Below are 27,795 nucleotides of genomic sequence, written 5' to 3' on the forward strand. Positions count from 1 at the left end.
AAAACTTTTGGAGAGCAGTCACAACCTATCTATCAGAGCAGCTGGCCCTTCCCCCATTGCTGTCTCCCCACTGTTGTTTGTTGGGGGTGCTGGAAGGAGTGGTTGTGGGCAAGTATATGACTCTTCTCATTAGAGGACTATTATATTACGCATTATATATGTATTATTATGAGATGGATGGGGCCTAGGGTACACACGCTGGGAATGTGGAAATGTCAAGTTAATAATGTTTTACCTATGATTAAACTTACCTACCTGCCACAGGGCTGTCCAGAGAAATTTGGAAAAATTTGGCAGCCATGGACTGAGGCTGAAGGCCTTAACGACTAGGATGTTTGAGCTTAAATTGAAATGCGCATGCCTACCTGAGAATTGTATGTATATCCTGATAAATACGAGTGAACCCCAGGTGGAACTGTTCCCCCCCATGTTGTATTGTTTATATATGTATATATATTAAGAGACTACAGTAAGGTCAAATATGGCCAAGAAGAGATTTAGGAAATATAAGAGAAGTGGGAAAATGTGTATGAAAGACATTACAGTATTGTATTAACTACTAAATGAAGTATGGTATATATAGGAGATTTATTTAGGATCGAATTGAAAATTAGAATTTTCAAATTTGTTCATGGTCAAAACTGTCAAATTTGAATTATCCAAACTCGATTTGAGTTTTTTAAAAATTCAAAATTGATTTTTTAGATTTATCATATTCTGACCCTTTAAGAATTCAAATTTGACTATTAGCCACCTAAAACCTGCCAAATTACTGTTTAAGTCAATGGGAGAGGTCCAAGGATCAATTGGGAGATGTTTGCAGCCTTCCTGACATTCAAGTTTTTTTCAGAGAAAATTAGAATCTAATTCGATTCAAGTTTTCGGGTTGTTTAAATTTGTTTCGAGTTTTAATAACTCGATTTTATTAATAAATTTCAGCAAGTCGAATTTCGAATTCATTCGAATTTAAGGGACTTGCATGCATTTGAAATTCGACACTTGATAAAAGTTAAAATAACTGACAAAGAAAACAAGTTTTATTTTTAGGAAACACACTTTTAACAAAACTTAATGAATAATCTAGCAGATGGAAGATCTGGGTATAGCACGACATAAGATGCATATATTATCACCAGATATTGTACATGAAAGTATAATTGCAATTACAATGCTTGAAAACATATAATATATTAAGAAAATGCTATTTTTAACAGCATCAGTAAAATATGTCTATTTAATATACCATAATTACCACTAACTCAAATTAACAGTAATTGCGAATGTGTGAATATAAATTAGAACATACTGGCAGAACTAGGAGGAAATAAGAAATGAATATAACAAGCACTGGGCCGTCACTGAATCTTGTTCAGACTTAGTTAATTTGTCTAGACACTAAAAACCAGTTGTGATTTCCTTAAATGAAAGGGTGCAACTGTCACAAATAAATCCACCCCTCCCACTATTTCTTTAATATGTATTTTTAATCTTATAGTTTTATAAGGGTTTTTACTTTGTTGCATTCTAAAATCTAGTCAAAGCATACTGTAAGAATCCTTGATAAAGGCCCTAATGGGGGCTGAAACGTTGGATAACAGTTAATATATTCACTAAATAGTGTGGGTCCCTTAAAGGAGAAGGAAAGTGTAAAATAGAATAAGGCTAGAAATGCTGTATTTTGTATACTAAACATAAACATGAACTTACTGCACCACAAGCCTAATCAAACAAATGATTTATGCTTTCAAAGTTGGCCACAGGGGGTCACCATCTTGTAACTTTGTTATACATCTTTGTCTGACAAAGGCAATGCACATGCTCAGTGTGGTCTGGGCTGCTTAGGGATCGTCATAAACAAAGCTGCTTGTGTTCTGCATGGCTGGAAAGTAAGGCAGGGGCTCCCCCTGCTGTTCATAAGTTTGATTGTTTCCCTGCAGCAGTAAATGAAGGGAGAATGTCACTGCATACAGTCAGGTTTTTTTAAAAAACGGTACACATTTTTAATTTAAAGTATATTGGAGATAGGTTTCTTTTTCATTAAAGAAAGTAAAAATTGGATTTTACTTTTTTGCCTTTCCTTGTCCTTTAAAGAGTGATATATATATAAAACAGCGTTCAACGGACATTGATTACAGGTAATGCTAGAATGCACATAAAAAATAAAACAAGCTAGGGACCGCCATTCGGGGTTTACCTTGACGTGGTATGGTGGCTTATCAATTTTATGATCATAACTTTGTAACAAAATAACCCCTATTTGGGTACATATGTAATAGCATTTATTATACTTATATATATATATATATACTTTAAAGCCTTTAGAGTGCTCCCACAACCCCCCTGTTTTGATATTATATATATATATATATATATATATATATATATATATATATATATATATATATATACATACATGTATATATAGATAATCAATGTCGGCAGGTGCCCACTGGGAGCCTTTAAAAGTTAAAAACTTATTTTATTTATTAATACATTTTTAAAAAGAACAGGCCAACGTTTCGGTCCCCGTTTAAGACCTTTATCAACACCTATATATATATATATATATATATTTATATATATATATATATATATTATATATATATATATATATATATTTATATATATATATATATATATATATATATATAATAGCGCTGGTGTCGGCACTCCCAAATCATCAAAATCAAAGAAGCAAAAGTGCTGGTTAGAGCAGGTTTATTTTATCCTGCTCTAACCAGCACTTTTGCTTCTTTGATGATTTGGGAGTGCCGACACCAGCGCTATTGTACAATTTTTTTTTGCTCTGGCACCCATACGTCGCTATTCTTTTGGTTGTGCGCTCCATACTTTGCTTCTATATATATATATATATATATATATATATATTTATATATATATGTCCAAGCAGAATGAGTGCACACTGGGGACCTTTATTTTAAAACCATAATTGTATTAAGTTAATTAAAAAATAGGCCAGCGTTTCGGTCTACATCTAAGACCTATATATATATATATATATATATATATATATATATATATATATATATATATATATATATATATATATATATATATCCTTGATAAAGGTCCCATATTTGGAAAAATATGAGTGATGATTCAATAAAATCATTTTAAAATACAAGTGGAGTGCTGGTCCAATTTGAACTTTGTATGATAACCTTTGACCAAGCACCCACCACGGGACCACGACAGAGTGCGGATAATTTTTGAAACAGTATATATATATATATATATATATATATATATATATATATATATATATTGTATATATAGCATTCAAGTGGGGGTATTACCCAACTAGCCAGAATGTCCATGCAAATATGGGTTGCGTTTTTGGGCAATCAGTTAACAAACAAAACAGATATTGTTGTTTTCTCTTCCAACACCTTTTTCAGTTCCATTGGTTTCAGATAGTTCACCAGAAATAAAGACTCCAATTACTTTTGTAAGGCTATAGTAAATTGAGCATTACCGTTACTAACTATTCACTTTACCCCTATAGTTACTACAGGTGATATCTATTATTCTCAGGGGGTGAACCGTGTGGAGGCAGGGTACAATGTAAGCAGCAATATTTCCAAACAATGGGCACCAGTGGTTCTTAGAAAATTAATCAGAACTGATTTATTTAGAACAAATCCACAAAGGGGAATATGGTAACGATACAGGCACAGCCACTGAGAAATCAGTTCATACTCACAATCATGACCATTAGCTGAGCAATCCCTTCAATAGAGCTTGAAAGAGGGGTATCATATAGTCTACCAAGAGAGTCTCTTCTTCCTCTGGGTGCACCTTGTAAGTGGTACCCAAATGAGAATCCATTTAATCCCTATAACCTGTACACTGCTTCCCTGACTAGGCAACAATGCCAATGAGAATCAAATCCCTTCTATACTCCTAGATGGACCCAAGAGCTGCTCATCAAGGTAGCCCTAAACCTGGCTATCTCACTTAGACAGACCTGTGTCAAGATCTAGCTGCCCCTTACTAAATCCTGCACTAATAATGGCTCCATGGGTGGCTCCCATGCAGTTAGGGGAGTCCCTGGCAAAAGCCTCTGGAAAAAAGTCCTTGGAAGTATATGGCTTTCCTTTAGCATACTGCCACCTTGTGGCCAAACTCAGGAAAGCTAGGGGTCATGCTTTTAACCAGAAAGGGAAGAATTACTCCTCCAATAACTTAGTGGCCAAAGCTTAGAGGAATATACAATACATGAGGATACAATTTATCATGTGATTTTTTTATGATGATTTCTCCAATATTGAAGTTCAGAGTTTCATTTTCACATTCTTTCTTATGTCTTTCTGAAGCAACTGCAAACTGTTCTAAATTGATACATTATTTGATACATTTCTTACCTTTGGCCCTACAGAGTGGAATCCCTGGGTTCAGAACAAGGCAATATAAGACTGTTAAAGGGTAAGTAAACCTTATAAATAAGTGAATGTAAAATTGATGAGGGTGCTATTGTAAGCACTTTTGCAATTAACATTCAGTGTTTTTTTTTTTAATTCCAAGGTTTTAAAGGATACATGAAGGGGGTTATTTGTCAAAGTCAAAATTTATCTCAATATTTCCTGCTACAAATTGCGATCAAATCCGCTCGGGTTTTTTACGCTTATTTATTATTATATTTCGCGAAAATTCAGATTTTCAAGATTTTTTTGGATTTTTCATCAGATTTTCACGATTTTACAAGATTTTTCGCCCGAAAACTCAGATTTTTGACATAAAACTCAGAAAACTTTGGGGTATTGCACTAAACCCAGTGCACATCAAAAATCATTGGGACTTCTCCTATTGACTTATATGCAACCTTGACAGGTCTGAGATGCCGGATTTTCTGATTCAGACTTTTCCATCCTCGAGGTTTAATAAATTGCGAAAAATTCGTGATTTTTTAAAAGTCAGATTTCATTAAAAAAAAAAAAGTTTCATGATTTTTGCATTCAGAGTTTAGTAAATAACTCCTGTACTGTTAATATGAATGAATTTGTTACAACAGTGCATCCTGCTGGTCATTTTCCGACCAGTCTGACCATCAAGTAGCCAAGGAAGTTGTCAGGAGAAAGAAAGAGGCTGATCTGATGTTCTTCTGCTTAGGAAATATTTAAGAAAGTTTCAAATTTTTTCCCTAAGCAGAAGAACATCAGATCAGCCTCTTTCTTTCTCCTGACAACTTCCTTGGCTACTTGGTGGTCAGACTGGTCGGAAAATGACCAGCAGGTGGCACTGTTGTAACAAAAGTCATTTATATTAACAGTACATTTATCCCTTAATTAGGGATGCACCGAATCCACTATTTTGGATTCGGCCGAACCCCCGAATCTTTCACTAAAGATTCGGCCGAATGCCGAACAGAAACGGAACCCTAATTAGGAGTGGGAAGGGGAAAACATTTTTACTTCCTTGTTTTGTGACAAAAAGTTACACAATTTACCTCCCCGCCCCTAATTTGTATATGCAAATTAGGATTCGAATTCGGTTCGGCCAGGCAGAAGGATTCGGCCGAATCCGAATCCTGCTGAAAAAGGCCAAATCCTGGCCGAATCCTGAACCGAATCCCGGATCCGGTGCATCCCTACCCTTAATACACGGGTCCCCAACCTTTTTCACTCGTGAGCAACATTCAAATGTAAAAAAAGTTGGGGAGCAACACGAGAATGGAAAATATTTCCGGGGGGTGCCAAATAAGCCAAAATACTCCCAACCTTGTTCCTACAACTGGGCATGTATGTTGAATAAAGCCCTAAGAAGTTTAGAACATGTTCAACCTTCTACAGATTTCAAAAGAAAGTAGAATAGCAAAACTGCAGAAGTGGGGAAAGCAGTAATCTCTCATTTCTAAACACGAATCTGTAGCCAATAATTTGGAAAATTGTATTGAACTGAATACATATCAGCGCTGTCATTCGAAGACAAAGTACCAAAATGAAGATGAATACTCTGAGCAGGAAAACACTTTAGCACCTTTCCAGAATAATGCTCTTCTTACAGCAATCACATTCATCATTTTCTACACGAGTCAGTGTTTTAGACTTACAGAATTATTACCATTACATTTTATTTACAAAATGGTCATTTTTCTTTGTGCTGTCCAATTTGCAAATCAGGCAAATAAAATGCAAGAGCAAAAAACGTGAATATATTGTCGAAGACAAATTGCAATGTGTTTGGCTACGGAATACATATCAGAGAGGACTATTGCTAAAATATATTAAGTGGACAAGCACCCTAAACATTTTTTTGAGCTTAGAATATAAAGATTGTGGGGGCCATTTTGAATGCTGCTGTTATCTGTGGGAGGGCAGCAATAGTGAAAGCACCCAATGTGCCCCTAGCCAAATAATTAACTCTTTAAAACCATAACCAATTCTTATTAAAAATTGCTGCTGGAAGGAACTGACTTTGCTGATTTTTTTTTAGGGATAGATGTTGATTTGATATGGTTGACACTGCTTAATGACAGTGATTTGAGTGCTTTGGCACAAAGGTCCCCCTGTTAGTACTTTCTGTGACATAAACTATGGTGCTTGCCATTTAATACCATCTGGAATAGTGACAGGTAGACACGGGTGTTTTGACCATTGCTGTTTTCTGCCAGAAAACTAAACAAAATCCAAAAAGTGCTCATCTAAAGGCATTTGTGCCCAAGGGTAATTTGCACGTGTTTGTGTGTGTAACTAGACTGGAAAAGGAGATTAAACTATCAGGTTAGAATCTCAAGGTTGGGATTGTTTTGTTCTGGAGCAAAGGTGCTTGTGAGGGAACCAACTTACAATTTACAAGCTCATTAGAGGACATTATAGACAAATGGCAGGGGACCTTTTTACCCATAAAGTGGATCACTGTACCAGAGGCCTCCCCTTTAGACTAGAAGAAAAGAACTTTCATTTGAAGCAACGTAGGGGGTTCTTCACAGTCAGGACAGTGAGGTTGTGGAATGCACTGCCGGGTGATGTTGTGATGGCTGATTCAGTTAATGCCTTTAAGAATGGCTTGGATGATTTCTTGAACAAACATAATATCAAAGGCTATTGTGTTCTTAAAGGGGTGGACCACCTTTACATTATCTTTTAGTATGTTATAGAATGCCTAATTGTAAGCAACTTTTTAATTGGCCTTCATTTTTTTTTCAATAGTTTTTTTTTATTTATTTGCCTTTATCTTCTGACACTTTCTGACTTTCAAATGGGGCTCACTGACCCATCTAAAAAACACATTTTTGGTTATTGCTACTTTTTATTACTTATCTTTCTATTCAGGCTTACTCGTATTCATATTCCAGTCTCTTATTCAAATCAATACATAGCCACTAGGGTAACTGGACCCTAGCAACCAGATTGCTAAAACTGCAAACTGAAAAGCTGTTGAATAAAAAGTTAAATAACGCAAAAACCAAAAATAATAAAAATGAAAAACAATTGCAAATTGTCTCAGAATATCCCACTCTACATCACACCAAACCTTAATTTAAAGAACAACTCCTTAAAGATCTACAGCTAGTTAGTACAGGTATGGGACCTATTATCCAGAAGACTTGGGCCCTGGGTTTTCCGGATAAGGGGTCTTTCCGTAATTTGGATCTACATACCTAAAGTCTACTAGAAAATCATGTAAACATTAATTAAACTCAATAAGCTGGTTCTGGTTCCAATAAGGATTAATTCAATCTTACTTTGGATCAAGTTCAAGGTATTGTTTTATTATTACAGAGAAAAAGGAAATCATTTTTAAAAATTTGGATTATTTGATTATAATGGAGTCTCTATGGGAGACTTTCTGGATAACGGGCTTCCGGATAACGGGTTTCCGGATAACAGATCCCATACCGTATAGATATTGGTGTATATATAGTTACTATATGTGAGCGTATAGTTAAGTGTGTATAACTATTTTGGAGGGATTAAACTTAATGAACTTTAGTCTTTTTTGTCAACCCTAATTAACTATATCAACTTTTCATCTAATAAACAAAATCAAGACAATTATAGGGAGTTTTCAAGTTAGATGCCAAATGTGTTTTTATGACTGCATTCTTGGCTTTTATTTTTAAAAGGAGAAGTTATATATATGCTAAATACCTACAGTATTTCTTATTTCAACTGGCCAAAATAAGCAGAATGCAAAATTCATGCCGATCCAGTTTATATGTAATGCAAAGGCTCCCCCTACTGTTAATAACTCATATCATAAAACTTAGTTAAAAAATACAGAAAATAGCCACATAAGCAGATACTGACCTGTGCATTACAAATCATATATTTCAATCATTCATTTAATTCATTCTAAATAACTGTCTATTTTTAGCAGCCAGTTTAATTAATTAGCATGGATGATCTGTGCCTACAAAGATGCCCCCCGTAGCTCCCCCCCATCTTCATTTCTGCTGATTCACTGCACATGCTCTGTGCTGCTGTCACTTACTGAGTTTAGGGGCCAACTCAAAATATACAGTACACAGAATATAAATGTCACGCTATGAGGCTGATTAGTAATTAATACAGATAATTACTACATGGCAGCACAGAAACCAGTGCAACTAACATCAGAATTTAATAATCTGCCTTGTACTATCAGTTTATATTACAGACAAACCTAATTTTCTGCTTGATAATTTGCAACAACCCCTAAACTTTGCTTCTCAACAGCTGCTCAGAGTCCACTGAGCATGTGAGTGTTCCAGACACTTTCCAAAGTTATTGATTCCTACTGTAAATACAGACGCACCACCAGTTTGTTAAAAAAGTTCTATTCTAGTTGTTCAACATATAGCAGTTCAATCAGCAGGATGATTCATACAGCATCAAGAGACATGGAAGATTGTCACTTATATATAAATATATGCTTGCTGTCTTTCTTTTGTATTACGTCATCAGGTATAATATTCTTGGGCACGTAAAAATACCAAAGGAGAAGGAAACCCCCTGGGCGCAAAAACCCTCCCCTGTGTTGCTCCCCCTCCCTCCTCCCCCCTGGCCTACCTGTCCCACTGGGCAAATGCCCCTTGTTACTTACCCCTCTGAGCAGGTGCAGTACAGGGAGTTCACAGACGCCATCTTCTCCCAAGCGATCTTCTTCCTGCTTTGACAGGCGTTTTGGCGCATGCGCAGTAGGAGCATTTCGCCGGTACGGATCTACTGCGCATGAGCCAAAAGTCACAAAGCTTTCCGAGACTTTTTCGTGACTTTTGGCGCATGCGCAGTAGATCCGTACCGGCGAAAAAGATCGCTTGGGAGAAGATGGCGTCTGTGAACTCCGTGGACTGGACCTGCGCAGAGGGGTAAGTAACAAATTAGGGGCATTTGCCCAGTGGGACAGGTAGGCCAGGGGGGAGGAGGGAGCAGCACAGGGGAGGAGGGAGGGTTTTTGCCCCCAGGGGGTTTCCTTCTTCTTTAAATATGTCTAAGAAGTTTAGCCTTCTCTAACACCAAAATTTACATTGCTGAATTGCCTTTAAGGGGACCCGTCACCTATATATATATAAAAGCTGTATAATGAAAGTTCTTTGCAAATTAAACACTGAACCCAAACTCTTTTTTACATTAAAACATCCATACCTGTTATAAAGGTATTAAATATCTGAGCTGTCAATCAAATGTTACCTGCCCCTCCTCTATGCCTGAGGCATAGAGGTGGGATAGTCAATAACTTTCACTTTCCATTCAGCAATTCCTGCATTTCATTGCTCTCGTCACACCCCCCCCCCTTCCCTCCTTACAGTCTATAATTGTGTAGGGCACTGTGCATGGGCATTAGGTCCCCCATTCTGGCGCATACACAAGATTTTGGGGTGACACACAACTTGTCTTAATAAAAGATTGCCACAAATGGCTCCTGCCTGCTTGCTGTGATTGTGTAATTCCAAGACTGAAGGAAGCAAAATGTAAATAATAAATATAGTGAAAGTAAAGTTTATTTTGCTCAACTAACATAATAGAAAATATTATGGAATTATTTCTTAAGGTGACAGGTCCCCTTTAAGAATCTACTTTACAAACCAACCCCAATCACATAAGTGGAACCCAACTGCAAGTACAAGCCCATGGCTGCCAGATCTGATCTATGCCTCGGCCACAAAATACACAATTACTTTAGGGTTTATTTGAAATGGTATATATATATATATGTGAAGGGGGGCATGTGCTTGTCCTCTGAGATGGCCTATGACTAAATGCTGAGAAGCATGAAACGTGTTGGGCTCCATGTGGGGTAATGTTGTTCTTTTAAAGATGTTTTTGTAAATATAATTCTTATATAGCATGACCATAGAGTAATTTTTGGATTCTGCAAATATTCGAATTGGAACTGTTTCCATGGTCAAGGTGTGATAAATCTCACATTCAGATTTACATTCGAGTTGGTGCTTTCAAATTTGAATTTGTGAGTTTTGACGCACAAAAAAATTTGAAATTCAATTTTACCATTTGAACCTTAATAAATCTGCCCCTTCAATAGGATTCAAGGAGTATTGTAAATGTTGTATAGGTATGTATTCAGGAATAGGAATATTTTTTTTATAATTTAAAAAATATCAGATGAAAGGAAATTGAAATTGTCTTGTTAAGTAAAAATGAGCTTCAATCACAACTGGAGAAGCTATGCAGCACATCTGCAAAGAGAAGGATTGACCATGAACCAGTAGGATTTTAAAACTGCAGCCTTCCATAGGACTGAGTATGTTACAGAATTGACAATATTCTAAGGGGGTTATTTACTAAACTTAAAAAAAATCACAAATTTTTTGGAATTTATTAAACCCCGAGGATGGAAAAGACCAAATCGGAAAATCCGGCATCTCAGACCTGTCGAGGTTGCATATAAGTCAACGGGAGAAGTCCCAATGATTTTTTGATGTGCACTGGGTTTCTTGCAATACCCCGAAGTTTTCAGAGTTTTCAGGCAAAAAAGTATAATAAATCTGAGTTTTCGGGTGAAAACCCTGAAAAAAATAGTGAAAATCAGTTTTTTTTTTCCTGCAAAGCAAATTTTCTGGAATATGTAATAATAAATAAGATTTAAATACCCGAGCCGATTTGATCAGAGTTTATAGCAGAAAATGTTAAGATAAAATCGGACTTTGATAAATAACCCCCTAGATTAGTATAATGCGACAGATTGCAGTAGACAACAAAGTGTGATATACTGTATAGAAGATAAAGAATATACAGTAAACATGAAAACCTTCACACTGAGGGGCATATTTATGAAGGGTCGAATTTCGATTTGAAAATTCTAATTCAAAAAGACCAACCGAAATTAAGTCGAATAGGTCCGTTTTCGATCGAATAGGTCTGATCAAATTAGATTTGAATTTTTTCCCCCAAAAAAACTTTGATTTTTCAAAGTCCACCAATTGACTCCATATAGGTTCTAGAAGGTCCCCCATAGGCTAAAACAACAAAATAAATTTGCCCCCTATAGGGTTGCCACTTGGCCGATATTTTACCGGCCTGGCCGGTAAAAATGATGCTTGATGCCAATGTTATTAATAGGGAAAAATGGCAAGATTATAGGAAGGCCGGTATTTTTTTCCAGAAAAGGTGGCAACCCTAACCCATACCTCCCAACTGTCCCTTTTTCGGAGGGACAGTCCCTCTTTTTACAGCTCAACCCGCAGTCCCTCATTTGTACTGGAAAGTCCCTCTTTTCTCTGCACTGAACAGCCAGAAAAAGAAACAAAGTTTCTCACTTAATTGGCTTTTAGCAGAGAGCCCAGAACACCTAACAGGTGCAAATAAGATACTTTGTAACAATTTTGAGACACAAAAAAACAGTTTAGATAAGGAGAAGTATTTTCAAACTTTCATAAACTGCCAAATTTTGTAAAATGAACATAGTAATTAGGGAGTGTGGCCACAGAAAGGGGCGTGGCCAAACCATTTTGCTGTTCTACGTGTGAAAAACATTTTTGTCCCTCTTTTTACTTCCAAAATGTTGGGAGGTATGCCTAACCCCCTAGTGTGCCTACTCTGCTAATAAACACATTGCAGTTTAAAAATACTGCCTGGAGCTGTTTGATTCAACTGCTTTCCTGAATATTGTACCTTAAGGCGTAACACAGACACCTGAATCTGCAGCCACAAGGAATTGAAATTTGGGGCCTGAACCAAAAACTTCTTTACTGTCATTGCGATAAGCAGGGCCCCTCAATCTGCTGCTAAATGTGCACTGCTAATGTATCTTTTGGGTGGTTTAGTCAGACATCCCTGTGTTGCTGAGTTCATTCATTAATATAGGTGATAAACTGCACCACTGCTGTAACCCTTAGCAACCATTTGGGGATTATATCAATCTGATACAGGACTCGGGTCAATAACTGCTAGGCCAAGGCATGCTGCATTCATATAACATACATTAGTGACATGCTCACAAAAAAACAGATTCTAGTTCTAAGAACAGGGACAATTAAGAGTCAAACCAAGGACTAGGTGGCCAATTGTGGTTTTATCTGTCGCACTACCAGCCTCAGCCTGGCATAAATTACCAAAAATTACAGACCCACCAATGGCGCCAGTTTCAAAAATGGCGCCTGTTAGAATGTAACGTTACCATAGCAACACATTTACGGTCAGGTATTTGTCTATTTTTTTTTTTTCGTATGTTTATTACGAATACTATTTGGTACTGTAGTCGCCTAGTTGATCCCTCTGCATTATAACGGAGCCTACTGTAGTCGCAAGACTTGCATTCTAGTAAAGCACTACTGCTTCTCAAGTAAGTTCCAAATGCGCCATAGGTAGAGGGGCGGGCTGGTGACGACACAAGGCGGGGTCACGTGCGAGTGACGCTGACGCACAGCGTTTCCGGTCTCTCTCTTTCAGTCCTTGTCCCCAACGGAGGGCTCTCGGCTTCTTCCGTCTTCTCGCTCTCTAAAGGCCCTCCGCCGCCGCCTTCTTTCAGCACCCCGCCATGTCCAACGTCGTGGATACGAAGCTCTACGACATCCTTGGGGTGCTTCCCGGTGCAAGTGAGAACGACTTAAAGAAGGTATTTGTGCGGGGTGATTGGTTGAAGAACACACCGGCTTTTTGAGGCCTTCGCAGTAAAGCCACAAAGATAGAGACAAGGGAGCAGGCGTTATTGCGATTGTAGAGATGGGGTCAACGCAGGGTTGAAGTGTAGACCGCGTACTTGGCCCCTCCTCCATATTGTTATTTCTTAACGGAGTCTTGTTACATATAGGGCCAATGCTGCTTGTGATCAGCTGCTTGTGAACTCTTACCCCGACATTTTATTTGCTTAACAAGGACATAATGCCCCCATATTCTGTGAACTGTGAACACGCACCCCTTTTAAGCTGAAGTGTATCCGAGGATGCTGGGAAATGTAGTACCAGCACAACTGGCTGCTCAGGTTTAGACCTGCCTTATTGGTTTTCATAGTTCAAGCAGGTTCCATCTTGAATGCAGTTGCCCATTCATTCTTCTTAGGCAGGTTACTTCATTCGGATCCAGTGGAAAACCCAATTGCTTTATTCTTTTTTAGGAATAAACATCCCCAAAATAGTAGAAAGTTCTCTTGTAATAAATGATACAATTGTATACCCTGTTGTTGAATTTGATTTGAGTGAATGAGGCTTTTGCTAAACATGCTGAAAATGTTTATTTCTTGAGCTTAACGGGGAAGCCAGAAGCCTATATAATGGGCCGTTACAACAAAGGGTTAAAGGAAGGGCGTTTATGCAGTGGTGTATCAATCTCTTGCATATACATAAGTCTAAGGGGCGATTTAAGTCAAATTTACTAATGATTTTTTTCCTGGATTCAAGAAAATGACTGCAAAAAAAATTGCAATCACCAGCAAACTAGGGACGTATTGCCACTTTAAAGGGGTTATTCACTTTTAAATTAATCTTTAGTATGATAGCGATATTCTGCGACAATTTGCAATTGGTTTTTATTATGTGCGGCTTTTGTTATTTCGCTTTTTATTCAGCAGCTCTCCAGTTTGCAATTTCAGCAGTCTGGTGGCTAGGGTCCAAATTACCCTAGCAACCACGTAGTGGAGGGGCTTAATAGAAATGTGAGTAACAAAAAGTAGCAATAACAATAAGTGTGTAGACTTACAGAGCATTAGGTTTTCAGATGGGACCAGTAATCCCCATTTGAAAGCTAGAAAGAGTCAGGAGAAGGCGGCAAATAATTCAAAAATAAAATAATAAAGACCAATTGAAAAATTGCCCAGATTTGGCCATTCTATTGCATATTAAAAGTTAACTTGAAGGTGAAGCACCCCTCTAAGAGACGATGGGGGTCGGTCACTGCTTATCTGTTGTGTGTCCCATGGCTACACAGCAGGTTGTTTATATAAACAATAGTGTTTCTGAAGCAGACACACCTGTTGTACCAATGCAGGGCTACTGTACATATTGCCATTTCTTTAAAACAATTTAATTTTTAGATGTTACTGTTGATTAATCTCACACTACAATTAGGGGCTTATTTGGGCCATTTAAGCGTATCGGAGGCTTCAACTTTATAATTATATCATTACCCATTTAACTTTTCACAGTATCAGTAGCATCAATTTGTGTATGTTTTCATTGAGTTCCAACGATAAAGCTATTTTTTGTCAACGGATGTTCTATTTTCCTGTGTAAGAACCAAGCCTATTGTATTTTACCCATCTTCTCTTTTATCTGCTATATAAATATGGCATTTGCCCATTTTAACCCTCCAGCATTTACATAATTGTATTATATTTTACTGTTTTTGGTCCTTTAAGAAGTCTAAGTATACAAGCAATGTATAATTATTGTTGAGTATTCTCTTAATTATGTAAAATATTCCAGTCAGACATTGTCTTGCAGTTTCATCATAGCAAAAATATTAAAATGAGTTCTTCATAATTGCTATTTTGCAAAGATAGCAGATGCTGACTTAATGTATTTTAATTGCATGCTCTTGGCACAACTAGCCTATGTTCTAGAGCAGGGGTCCCAAACCTTTTATATGCGTGAGCTACATTCAAGTGGAAAACATGTTGGGGAGCAACACAAGCATGAAAAACATTTTCCAGGGCTGCCAAATAGCTTTTGAGTGGCTATAACAAACAAGGAAAAGTTGTGCTCACCACTATTTTTTAAAAACCATTAGGCAGTGGTGCAATGAGGCTGTGACCACAAAATTCACATAGACAAATGCAAGAGGTCCTCTGCACTCAACCCATTATCAATATATTTAAGACCGAGACATTTTTGAGTGGCTGTTTGCTAGCCCCTATGGGAACTGGAAGCCTACGGAATGTTCTGTTTGCCATTACTTTGGGTTCTTATGCACACAAAATTCTGGAATTCAAAGCCTGGAATTCAAAAATAGGCCCCTTCTTTGAGGTCCCGGAGAGCAACATCCAAGGGTTTGGTGAGCAACATGTTGCTCAGGAGCCACTGGTTGGGGAATCCAGTTCTAGAGTGGAAGAGTAGTTTCATCAAATGCTCTTTAGTGATATGTTATTAGGCAAGGACATAAGATAAGCAGATGTAGATATGATTGCTAATATCCAGATAAAAAAAATAATTTCCTAGTGGCAATGACCCATATAAAAATCGCCTACAGAAAAATCACAAAAAAACAGATTTAGTGCACCTTATTGGAAAAGGATAACGCAATAGTGTTATACAAGCTTCTCAAATCAGTCCTTGTCTCTCCATGTGCTTCATAGGAAATTCACTTTCTCTCTACTAAGACTAAAGGTGGCCATAGACGCACAGATAATATCTTATGAAACAAATTTTCGTACGATATTTGGTGCATGTATGGTGGGGAAAGAACAGACCGATATCGGCAGAAGATATTGGTCGATCGGGCTGGACCGAAAATTTTGGTTGGGTGGCTTTGAAGACACCCAAACATCGGCCATTGTTAGTGCTGAATCGTCAGATACAGGTAGAATTCTATTGTTTCTACCTGTATATCTGACGATTCCGCTCTACACATGTGTATTGAAAGGAACGATCTTTCTTGGAAAGATCTTTTCCAAGAAAGATCGTAATTAAGTCTATGGCCACCTTAAGGCACATTGCATCACTGTTCCCTTTGTTTGTCAGGGCAATATAAAAGATAAAAAATACCTTGTGTATAGGTATAGGACCTATTATCCAGATTGCTTGGACCTGGGTTTTTTTTTTCAGATCAGCAATGCTTTTGGAATTTGTATCGCCCCATTAAAGGGATTTTGTCAGTGTTTTGGTCCAATTTTAATTTCTAAATTACATTCTGTACATTGCAAATAATACAATATACCATTTAAATTTATTCTTACAACAATAAATCTATTGTTTTACCTGTAATATTGGTGTGTAGGCAGCCATGTCAGGTCATTGTGCCTGATCCTGAGCTTCAGCACTTCACCATGGAACTGCTTTCAAATAAGCTATTGTTTCTCCTACTCAATGTAACAGCAGGAGTCATGACTTGGATGATCCAAACTTGGATTTATACTATTGAGTGCTATTCTCATATGGATGGGTAGATGTGAGCATTTTTATCAATGCTGTTGTCAGGGAATGGTTGTCTTGTTACCTGACTTTTTCTGCTTATAGGCGGCTGGGGGTAAAGGGAAGGGGTTGATGTAATTCCAACTTGCAGGAAAGGTGGCCATAGCTCAGTGGTCCCCAACCAGTAGCTGGCAGGCAATATGTTGCTCACCAACCCCTTGGCTGTTGGTCCCAGTGGCCTCAAAGCAGGTGGTTATTTTTGAATTCCTGGCTTGGAGGCAAGTTATAATTGTATAAAAGCTAGATATACTGCCAAGTAGATCCTCCTGTAGGCTGCTAGTCCACATAGAAGCTACCATATATCCAATCACAGCCCTTATTTAGCATCCCCAGGGGCTTATTTCTTATTTTCCCCATCCATTGTTTTGTAGCTAATATGCCAGAACACAATAAAGGCCAAGATGTAGTTCATCAGTGAATGCATGTATTGTTTAAAGGCTTTCTGTATCAATTTCCCTGCTAAATTTTGCTTTGTATTAAGGCCCCCATAGACACAAAGATTTTTCTTTGATGAACGACCGTTTTTAGTGCAATCCAACCAATCCGTCAAATTATCGTGAGGTTAATGGGAATCGAACGATCCTGCATCTAACGATTTTTCATCCGACATCGGTCAGAAAATTGATTGGCCAGGTTAGAAAATTTTCATCGCCCACAGTGAAATCTATCTATTGTCCAATTGTTTGCAGGGCCAAGCAGGCAGCTCCCCTCAGTTTTCCTGGCTTCAACTAGACCACATCGCTTGAAATGGTCTTTTTAGTTGATGGACAAATTGTACATTTAAACAATCGTTTCAAGAAAAGCTTGGTATAATGAAAAGATCTTTTAAAAATCTTTACATCTATGGCCAGCTTAAGGCTTATGATAACACCGTTTTATTGCATCTTATTGTAAAGACTTGTATTGTTCCTGCTGCAGCTATGTGTGTGAAAAGCCATGAGTAACTTTTTGTCTAACCACACCTGCAATGACGATCTGTGGAATGTGTTGCACATCTCTTGTTATTTTCTGACTGAACTGGCAATTAACAATGGAAGTATATATGTATAAAGATTAGAGTACCGGGCCCTTAGATGCTTTGTACATATTTTTTATTTAATGTGCAGTATATTGGTCTCCTGTTATAAAACAAGAATTCCGTTGAGAAAAACGAAGTGCTATTGTTATTACACAGTAAATTATCAAGATAACACTTTTATTGGACTTTTAACTATAGAAAAGTCATAATTAAACATCTCTTAGGGCAACAATAATCCGTCCTTTTAAGTCACTAAAATGTGATGTGCAGCTAGAGACTGGGAATAATTGAACAGCTTCAGGTCATGGGTGTTTTAGAGGGCAATAGAATAGTTTAGAGCTAGTTTCTTGTCTAGTAGCAAACTGATGTTTTCTTTTACACATGGGGCCAGTAAACTGCTTGTTTCTTACTATCTTCACTATTCCTGGTGGAAATGTTTAGTACTACAAGCAACTTTTAGTTCATTAACTGTTAGGGGGTTACTTCTCAATCTCAATTTTTGTCCTGTTTTAAATTAAAAAAGTCAGACCAAACTAGAATCCACAATTTACCCTTAATTATCATTTTAAAAAACACAAAAAAAATTGGAAATCGCTAAACAACTTTTTCAGATTGTCGCAAGAAAAACGCAACTTTTTTGATTGTTGCGTGATGAAAGCAAATTTTCCGGATTTGACACCTGAAAAGTCTGATTTTTACTCTTGAATTTGGAGGAATCGGCAGAAAAGCCCAAAATGTTCAGATTATCGTACGAGACCCAGAGCAGACCATAATATCTTCAAATTGCAAATACTACTTCTGACATTGACTTCAACAGGACCTCATCAGATTGAAAATTGAGTATTTTCAGTTTGGACTTTTTGTATCTTTAGAATATAAGAAATTGCCAAGAAATCAAGGTTTTTTTAGAGTAAAAATTTGAATTTTATAGTAAAAAATAAAAATAAAAAAACCTTCAACATTTAAGTTTTTTGTTTTTTTTTTGCATTCAGACTAGTAAATAATCCTCTTGAAGGGATTATGTCTTGATTTTTATCATGTAGTTTTTAGTTCTAATCACACTGTTTAGACTGCAGATAATTCACTCTACAATATAAAATGTAATTCCTGAACCAGCAAGTGTGTTTTTTTTTTTTTTAGTTGTAAAAAAAAAAGAGCCAGCACTTTAGGATGGAACTGCTTTCTGGCAGGCTGTTGTTTCTCTTCAATGTAACTGAATGTGTCCCAGTGGGACCTGGATTTTACTAGCGCTGTTCTTAGAGATATCACTCCACAACTTGCAGAGTGACTGAAGTTTATCAGAGCACAAGTCACATGACTGGGGGTAGCTGGGAAACTGACAATATGTCTAGCCTCATGTCAGATTTCAAAATTAAATGTAAAAAAAATCTGATTGCTCTTTTGAGAAATGTATTTGAGTGCAGAATTCTGCTGGAGCAGCACTATTAACTGATGCGTTTTGAATTTTTTTCCCCCCATGACAGTATCCCTTTAATGTTCTCAAGTTTCAGAATGCTCTTTTCATTGTGGCTGCCACTGTTAATAGAATTTTTCAACAGACTTATGCAGTCTTTTTCTGTTTTGAATAATTAGATAAAAACCCGTTTACTGAAATATTGGCATAGAAGTGCTTCAAATTGTATTTATTCTCCCTACTAGGCATATCGCAAATTGGCTAAGGAATATCACCCTGACAAGAACCCAAATGCAGGAGATAAGGTAAGCAACCATTTGTTTACGACCATCAAAAAAAAGAAGGGTATATAGCCACTTCTAAAACTTCACTGGGTTGTCCTATATATAATATATTATTTTTATTTAGCCCACCTCAGACCTAATTTTCACATTATAGCTCTCCCTCCACTGGTTTCAAATGCAAGCTTTCCATAAGAATATAATACTTTTTATAAATGATGTCAACCAGTATCTCTTCCATTGTATTTTGCATTATAAGCTTACAGGTGTCAAAGATTAAAACTGGGAACTTAATACCGTGAGACAATATCTTGGGTTTTTTTCCCTTAAAATATCTTCTTTTCTCCTCATTATCTTGCAGTTCAAAGAAATAAGTTTTGCTTATGAAGTTCTGTCCAATCCAGAAAAGCGTGAACAATACGACCGATATGGAGAACAGGGTCTACGTGAAGGAAGTGGGGGGAGTGGCATGGACGATATATTTTCACACATATTTGGCGGCAGTCTCTTTGGGTTCATGGGTGGTCAAAGTCGTAGTCGCAATGGGAGAAGAAGAGGAGAAGACATGATGCATCCACTTAAGTTAGTATCTATATGTAGTGGGCAGTTGTAGTTGCAGTTAATCTGTAATTTTGTTATTTTCATTAAATAATAAAATGGTCTGATAACTTGCAGGCTGTGGACTTAGTGATTTTGGATTGATTTTTAGTTTTAAAGTAACAGTAATACCAAAAAAATGGAAGTGTTTTGAAGTAATTCAAATATAATGTACTGCTGCCTTGCACTGGTACAACGGGTGTATTTGCTTCAGAAAGACTACTATAGTTTATATAAATAAGCTACTGTGTAGCTACGGGGCAGCCATTGAAGAAGCCATTGACACAGGCTACATAGTTGATAATAGATGCACTCTGTTGAATGCCATTGTATTATATTACAAAACTTATCTGGTATCTGCTCTGTAGCCTGTACCCTTTCTCCTTTTTCAGTTTGAAGGACTGCCCCTATGGCAACACAGCAGCCTATTTATATAAACTATAGTAGTCTTTCTGAAGTATAGACACCTAACTGTTACCAATGCAGATCAACAGTACATTATACTTCAATTACGTTAAAACACTTGTGTTTTGCTGTTCCTTTAACTTGCATTAATCCATAGCACAAATAAAAAAGTTTGAGCACCACTTGCAGGCTTCGGTAGCAAAATCTTTTAAAATATTTTCAAGTTGATTAAAGGATAACAGGATTTGGAAATCTGATTTAATGTTAATTAAATCTTTAAAACCCAAAAGAACTGAAGCTGTGCCTCAGTAAATGAAAGCTCATTCTTTCATTGAACGCAAGACTTGAGTTTAATGGGTAATTAAAGCTCTTAAAGGAATTGTTCAATGTAAAAATTAAAAATGGCTAAATAGGCTGTCCAAAATAAAAATTGTTTCTAATATGCAGTAGTTAGTTAGCCAAAAATGTAATGTATAAAGGCTGGAGTGACTGGATGTGTAACATAATAGCCACAACACTAATTCCTACTTTTCAGCTCTCTTGGTTTCCAGGCAGTATCCAATCAGTGACTTGATGGAGGGGCACAGGGGTCATAACTGTTTGCTTTTGAATCTGAGCTGCATGCAAGGGTCAATTGCAAACTCACTGAACTGTTATGTCCCATGTGGCCCCCCTTCAAGTCACTGACGAACTCAGAGTTAGAGAGCTGAAAAGCAGAAAGTAGAGTTCTGGCAATTATTGTGGTTGAACATCCAGTCGCTCCAGCTTTTATACAGTACATTTTTGCCTAGCTAACTATATTAGAAACATTTTTTATTTTGCACGGGCTATATTTTTACCCCATTTGTATTTTTCCCACTGAATTGTTCTTTTAAAAGGCATCCTTACCATTTAATGTACTCATGTACTAGCCTACAGTTATAGCAGCCCTGAAGCAAAAGTTAACTTTCAGGATTGCCTCTATGCTTTTAGCAACAGTAAAATGTTTTGTGTTTTCTTATGCATATCATTTTTTTTTAATTATTCCAGGGTGTCTTTAGAAGATTTATACAATGGCAAGACAACCAAACTTCAGCTCAGCAAGAATGTTCTGTGTAGCTCCTGTAATGGGTATGTTCTGCTTTATTGATATTGTTACCTCTATACGTATATTTTGCAAGTACAGCCTCTAAGAATAATGCACTTAGTCTTTAATTAGCAGAGTCCTTTTTCTTTCTCAATGCCAGTTTATTTCAGTATCAGGTGAACTTATTTACTGGGTTCAGTATACTAGAAATGCATTCAGATTTTTTCATTCTAGCGGGACATAGGAAAATTCAACTAGATATAATCTGGCAAAGGGGAATGTAACTCCTTGTTAAGCAGAGTGTCCATGGAGATGCTCATTCTTCCGGGACTTAAAATAGATTGTCTATTAGAATTCTAAAGCAAACTGATGAGTGGTGAAATGTTTTCACTAACAATGTGTCCACGTGCTTTTGACTAAAATTCTACTAGATACTGATAAGCAATGTTTTTCAAGGAATATTTGCTAGATGCTAACTTCCAGCAGTGTTTTACATTTTAAATATTCACCAGCAAATATGTTCTGTAAACTTTAACTTTATTTTGACCTCTTACAGACTTTCAAAACAGTAGTTGTGTATGGAGTTGTCTGGCTTTCTTTGCTTATAAAACAGTACACTGTGGCACTACCACAAGGAACACATTGAAGTGATTAAAATTTTGAATATACTAAAATTGTAAAAAGAAAAAAATGGAAGAATATGCCAAATCCAGGATTCAATGAGTTTCCCTGAACTAAATTTAAATCTTTCATGACTTATAACTTTAGAGCTGTGGCCAACTGTAGTGACAATTTTATTTGGGGGGGCTCATACTGTCATTATTTTTATGGTGTCGTTTTTATTTCTAAATTACATTGCTTACACTGCAAATAATTCACGCTTCCATATAAAATTGTATTCCTGAACCAACAAGTATATATTTTTTAGCTCATTTTGCCTGATCCTGTGCTTTCAGAAAGAGCCAGGACTAAATGATGGAACTGCTTTCAGGCAGGCTATTGTTTCTCCAACTCAATGTAACTGAAGGAGTTGTAGTAGGACTTGGATTTTTACTATTAACTGCTGTTCTTATATCTACCAGGGAGTGGTTATCTTCACATTGTTCTATTGTAAAGATACTGGGGGGGTTTGATATAACTCTAACTTGTAGTACAGCAGTAAAGCGTGACTAAAGTTTATCAGAGCACATGTGACATGACTGGGGGCACCTGGGAACTGACAATATGTCTAGAAACTTAAACTGAAAAACATTTTTTTTTTTCCCCCCCCATTGGAGTCTATGGTCTTCATTTTTGTTGTGTAACTACTATGGGGTATTGTATTTTCTTTTAGGCAAGGTGGTAAAACGGGTGCAGTTCAGAAGTGCTCAGCCTGCAGAGGACGGGGTGTCCGTGTCATGATTAGACAGCTGGCTCCAGGCATGGTACAACAGATGCAGTCTGTGTGCTCCGACTGCAATGGTGAAGGTAAGTTATATCCATCTTTTCATGTGAATGTGGCATGAGGTGTCCTTTGCAGAGTCTAAAATACTTGGTTCTTGATCATTGTTCTAATATTTCTCTTGCTTTAAGCTGTGCTGAAATTGAAACAATTGTGTATTTAGCAACTCTTGTGCGGTAAAAAAAGAGAAGTGTTGAAATCACCAGAAACAAATGGCCACACTAATATGTTCACTTTTCAGCCTGTAATGGATCTGGACTGTCATGTGCTTTTTATGATCAGCAACAGCCATGATTTTGGCCATTTCTTAGCCAGCTAAAATACATGTCTGCAGAGAATATGAGTGCCACTGATCTGAACCTTGATCTTGATGGACTGAATATTTGTCCTTTTAATGGAAAACTAAACCCTAAAAATGAATAGGGCTAAAAATACAATGTTTTATATACTGAACTTACTGCACATGTCTAAAATTTCTGCTTCTCAATGATCCAGGACTTCAAACTTGTCACAGGGGGTCACCATCTTGGAAAGTGTCACATGCTCAGTGAGCTCTGAGCAGCTGTTGAGAAGCTAAGCTTAGGGGTTGTTGCAAATTATCAAGCAGAAATGAGGTTGGCCTGTCATAAGATGATGCTACACGGCTGAATATTAAATTCTGATGTTAGTTGCACTCATTTCTGTACTGCCATGTAGTAATTATCCATATTAATTACTTATCCTCCTTATACTGTGATATTTATGTTCTATCTGTACTGTATATTTTGAGTCAGTCCCTAAGCTCAGCAGCTCAGAGCACCTGCAGTGAATCAGCAGAAAAGAAGGTGGGAAGCTACTGGGGCATCTTTGGAGGCACAGATCTTTACTGCTAAATGACTTTGGTTGTCTGGGGCTGGTACAGAAGCCCAAAACATAATGTATAACATTTCTAGCCTTCTTTAGTTTAACTTTCCTTGTCTTTAAATATGGCATATGTACAACTGCTATGTACTTGCAGCCATGTCCATAATGAGATTCATAATAGTTCCTGGCATTTAAGTACTCTGATGCCCAAAAAACTGCAACAGATCTAAAAAATATTGTAGGTGTATGGCATCTTCTAGCAGCTATTAACTCTTACTGTGCACAATGACATTTTTTTAAATGGGAACTATCGTGAATATGAAAACGTAACGTACAATTCCTCGTTGAAATAAGAAACCTATCATAAAGTTAACAAGTTTTCGTGTGTTCTAGACTTCCTATAATGCCTACCTTATCTAATTTCTTTATGTGTTTGTTTTTTAGGAGAAGTAATTAATGAAAAAGATCGTTGTAAAAAATGCGAAGGCAGTAAAGTGATTAAAGAGGTTAAGATTATAGAAGTTCATGTTGATAAAGGCATGAAACATGGTCAGAGAATCACATTCAGTGGGGAAGCAGACCAAGCTCCCGGAGTAGAACCAGGAGATATTGTTCTAGTTCTACAGGAAAAGGATCATGAGGTAAGATGCAAGCTGTTTTAATCATGACAATTGACTGTTCAAGAACCTGTAATTGTCCTCATTATGGAAAATTACTTTTATATTTTATTTATTTTTTAAGGTTTTCCAAAGGGATGGAAATGACTTGCACATGACACACAAGATTGGACTTGTTGAAGCCTTGTGTGGCTTTCAGTTCACATTTAAGCATCTTGATGCTCGTCAGATTGTTGTCAAATATCCTGCAGGCAAAGTTATTGAGCCAGGTAAATCTTTTTATTTATTTTTTATCCCTTTGGTTAGTGAGCAGTTGTTTTTAATTTAAAGGGGAACTCGGATGAAAATTTAAAGAGACGCTGACACCAGAAATTAAACTTTTTTTGCATCTATCATAATATTGCCTTTGAAAGCAATTTATAACTTTGCCATGAAGTATTTGCGCAATACTTTTATATTGCCTGTCTGATTCCACATGTTCCTCTGCCATATTTGTGCAGCAGGAGAAACTTTAACTGACAAGTTAAGAAGGGACAGTCAGGTTGGCAAAACAGTCAGGTTTAGAAACTTCGGCTAACAATAACTTACAAAACTAACATCGCAGCAAGAAACGATCAACATGACCTATAGGTAACTATAGGTACATTCATTTTAAAAAGTAGTATTTTTAGTGTCAGTATCACTTTAATATAAGCTTCGGCATACTGAAATAAGAAACTTTCTAAATACAATCAATTAAATATTGTTCTGTTTCTGAAATAATAAAGTTCATCTTCTCTATTCTCAGCATCAGTTTCTCTTCATTCTCTCCATGCACCAGTTGGGTGTCAGATATTCATTGACAGTTAGATACAATATATCTGATAGGAGGGCTCCGTTTACCTAGAAGATGTATTAGAGCTCACTCTATTAAAATCACCAGACATCATGTCTCTCTACATGCAAAAGGCATTTTATTATTATTTTATTAGATTTTGTTTGTACTTTAATAGGTTATTTGAGTGAGCTCTAATTCATCAGCTAAAAAAGGAAGCCCCCCCATAAGATAAATTTGTATTGGTCAATGACCGTTACACCCAACTCCTGCATAAAGACAGAATGAAGAGAAACAGATGCTGAGAGAGGGATAGTGAAGATAAACTTGATTATTTCAGAAACAGTACAGAATATTTAATTGATAATATTTAGAAAGTTTCTTATTTCAGTATGATGAAGCTGATATAAAATTTTAATTTTCACAATAGTTCCCCTTTAAGTTTCTACTAGGGATGCACCGGATCCTGGATTTGGATTTGACTTGGATGATTTCAATTCCCATTAATATTTTTGGGTTTGGCTGTGACTTTAAAACTCTGGAAAACTTATGCAATGTTTGTATCTATCTCAGATTTGAATATGCGAATTAGGCTGATGGAATTGGTTCACTAATCAGGCAGACCTTTTGTAGAAAGGATTCTGCATTTGGCCGAATTCAAGTTATGAATTAGTAGGGCTGTTCTAGTATGTGAACAGCAGTTTTGTGCTCTTTGCCAGCATTATTAAATTCAAGAAGACATTTAGCATTAGAATTGTTACTTCAAGCCATAAGGATTATGCATAACGTTGACATTAATAACTTCTCCACTGGTATTCACGAAACAGGATTTTATTGCTTTAAAAAAACATGGAATTAATCATTTGTCTGCACAAGTGTGTTTTACTTTTGTTTTAAACACTGAGTAAACTCTTGTCTTTCCATACACAGGCTCTGTTCGTGTAGTTAGAGGTGAAGGCATGCCACAGTACCGCAACCCCTTTGAAAAAGGAGATCTCTTCATCAAATTTGATGTTGTTTTTCCAGAAAACAACTGGATTAACCCTGAAAAGCTTACAGTGAGTAATTATTTATCGAACAAAAAGTGATCCCCTTATTGAATATAATTACCCTGCGGTAGAAGCTGAGGTCTGACCTAAGTCAGTGCCAGTAAATAATTTAAAAATTAGTGGGGTACTTTTTCTTCAATTTTTAAAAAGTGAGTAATTATTTGTGTGAGATATACTGAAGTTTTTTATAGTTACATTTCTTAAATTTTAGGCTGCTATTGGTCAATCTCGAGCTCCCTTCTGTTTTCTTCCTGTTTTTTGTTTTTATGCATATGGATATGGATTTTTTAGTCTAATCTAATTATTCTGTCGCAGGCCAATAGAAATAAACAGTTTTGGTCACTCACCATGGAAACCTTTAATGATTTTTGATAGGGTACATGTGTGAACCAAAACATTTAACGTACATTGATATGAAATGATTGTATTATTATTGCATGGGCCTTTATTTTCTACATGGACACCCTTGGGGGTCTGCCTAGGGCTGCAGTTTTGAAGAGGTGACCCACAGATTTATGTATAGAAGAAAAATATCACGTTTCCAACATTTTTCAAACTTCCCTGCTGCTGTGAAATTCAGTTGTGAAGCCTCCCCTCTCCAATCTGTTTGGTACAAGGCCATCCTTTTTTTTTTATTTTTATTTTTTTGTGTGCAAGTCAGATAGTAAAGGTTTTACCTAGGGCAGCATCATGTATTAAGGCAGTGCTGTAGATTAATCTATTTAAATTGTTTGTGAACCCTGTCCAGGTATAGATCCTAGCCTCCCACGGTTTCTTCAAGCCTCCTAACAGACTAAAAGTTTTTTTCTCTGAATTGTGATGGTTTATTAATGCTAGTCGTTTAGTTTTTATAATGTGGCACTTTTTTGATTTCTGTACAGGAACTGGAGGATCTTCTGCCATCCAGACCAGAAGCCCCCGCAATATCTGGTGAAACAGAGGAAGTAGACCTGCAAGAATTTGATAGCACTCGAGGATCTTCAGGTGGTCAGAGACGTGAAGCGTATAATGATAGTTCTGATGATGAGAGCAGCCACCATGGTCCGGGAGTACAGTGTGCACACCAGTAAATATTTGGGGCGGGGGGGGAGTTATGCAATTGGATTTTCGTTTAAATTTTGCCTGGTTTTGTTTCTGCGACCTGGCTGAGTTGCCCAAACAATCAATATCTGATGGACATTTTTGTTGCTGTATGTGTACCTTTTTAATTAGTTCCATAGTATTTACAGAGTGTATAATTTAAAATAACCATTATGCTTACATGCAGTTTTGACTGTTCCATAGCAAAATAAAACACTCAAAAGAAAGACACAAGACGTATAATTTTTGGTCTTGGTATCCCATGCTTGATTTTTACCTGTTTATGTAGATTTTACGTTTCATATTTTAAATCCATACATTGTAAAAACAAAAAAAAGTGTACAATTTTGTCCTGGTGCATTTGTATTTGGCTGCACTTGCATAAGCTGCTACAAATAGAATAAATAATTTCATAACCTGTATCAATCTGCGATGCACGGCAATTTTGTTGGTCTTGCACAGTGAGCTTGGGTCACAGATGGATGTGTGGGGAGAGGAGAAAATATGGCCAGTTTCTTTTAAACTTCTTGTCAATAGTTTCTCAAATTAAATAAAAAATATTGGTGTGTAATTTTCTTGAATTCACAACTTATTTTACCATGCCAAAGATGTCTTTAAGATGAAAAAGCAGTGGGATACAGCACC

At 36.8% G+C, this 27,795-nt stretch overlaps 1 protein-coding gene across 1 annotated transcript; it reads left to right on the plus strand.

The window, feature by feature from the left end:
- Positions 1-12,849: 12,849 nt before the first annotated feature.
- On the plus strand, positions 12,850-27,373 carry dnaja2.S (DnaJ heat shock protein family (Hsp40) member A2 S homeolog). The gene is given in 9 exon segments (NM_001087156.2): positions 12,850-13,017; positions 19,203-19,262; positions 19,600-19,820; positions 21,270-21,350; positions 22,640-22,773; positions 24,035-24,231; positions 24,332-24,476; positions 25,952-26,079; positions 26,952-27,373. Coding segments are annotated over 9 exon segments (1,233 nt in total). The 5' UTR covers positions 12,850-12,939; the 3' UTR covers positions 27,141-27,373.
- The last annotated feature ends 422 nt before the right edge of the window (positions 27,374-27,795 follow it).

This window comes from Xenopus laevis, chromosome 4S, assembly GCF_017654675.1.
Source record: "Xenopus laevis strain J_2021 chromosome 4S, Xenopus_laevis_v10.1, whole genome shotgun sequence".
Taxonomy (NCBI): domain Eukaryota; kingdom Metazoa; phylum Chordata; class Amphibia; order Anura; family Pipidae; genus Xenopus; species Xenopus laevis.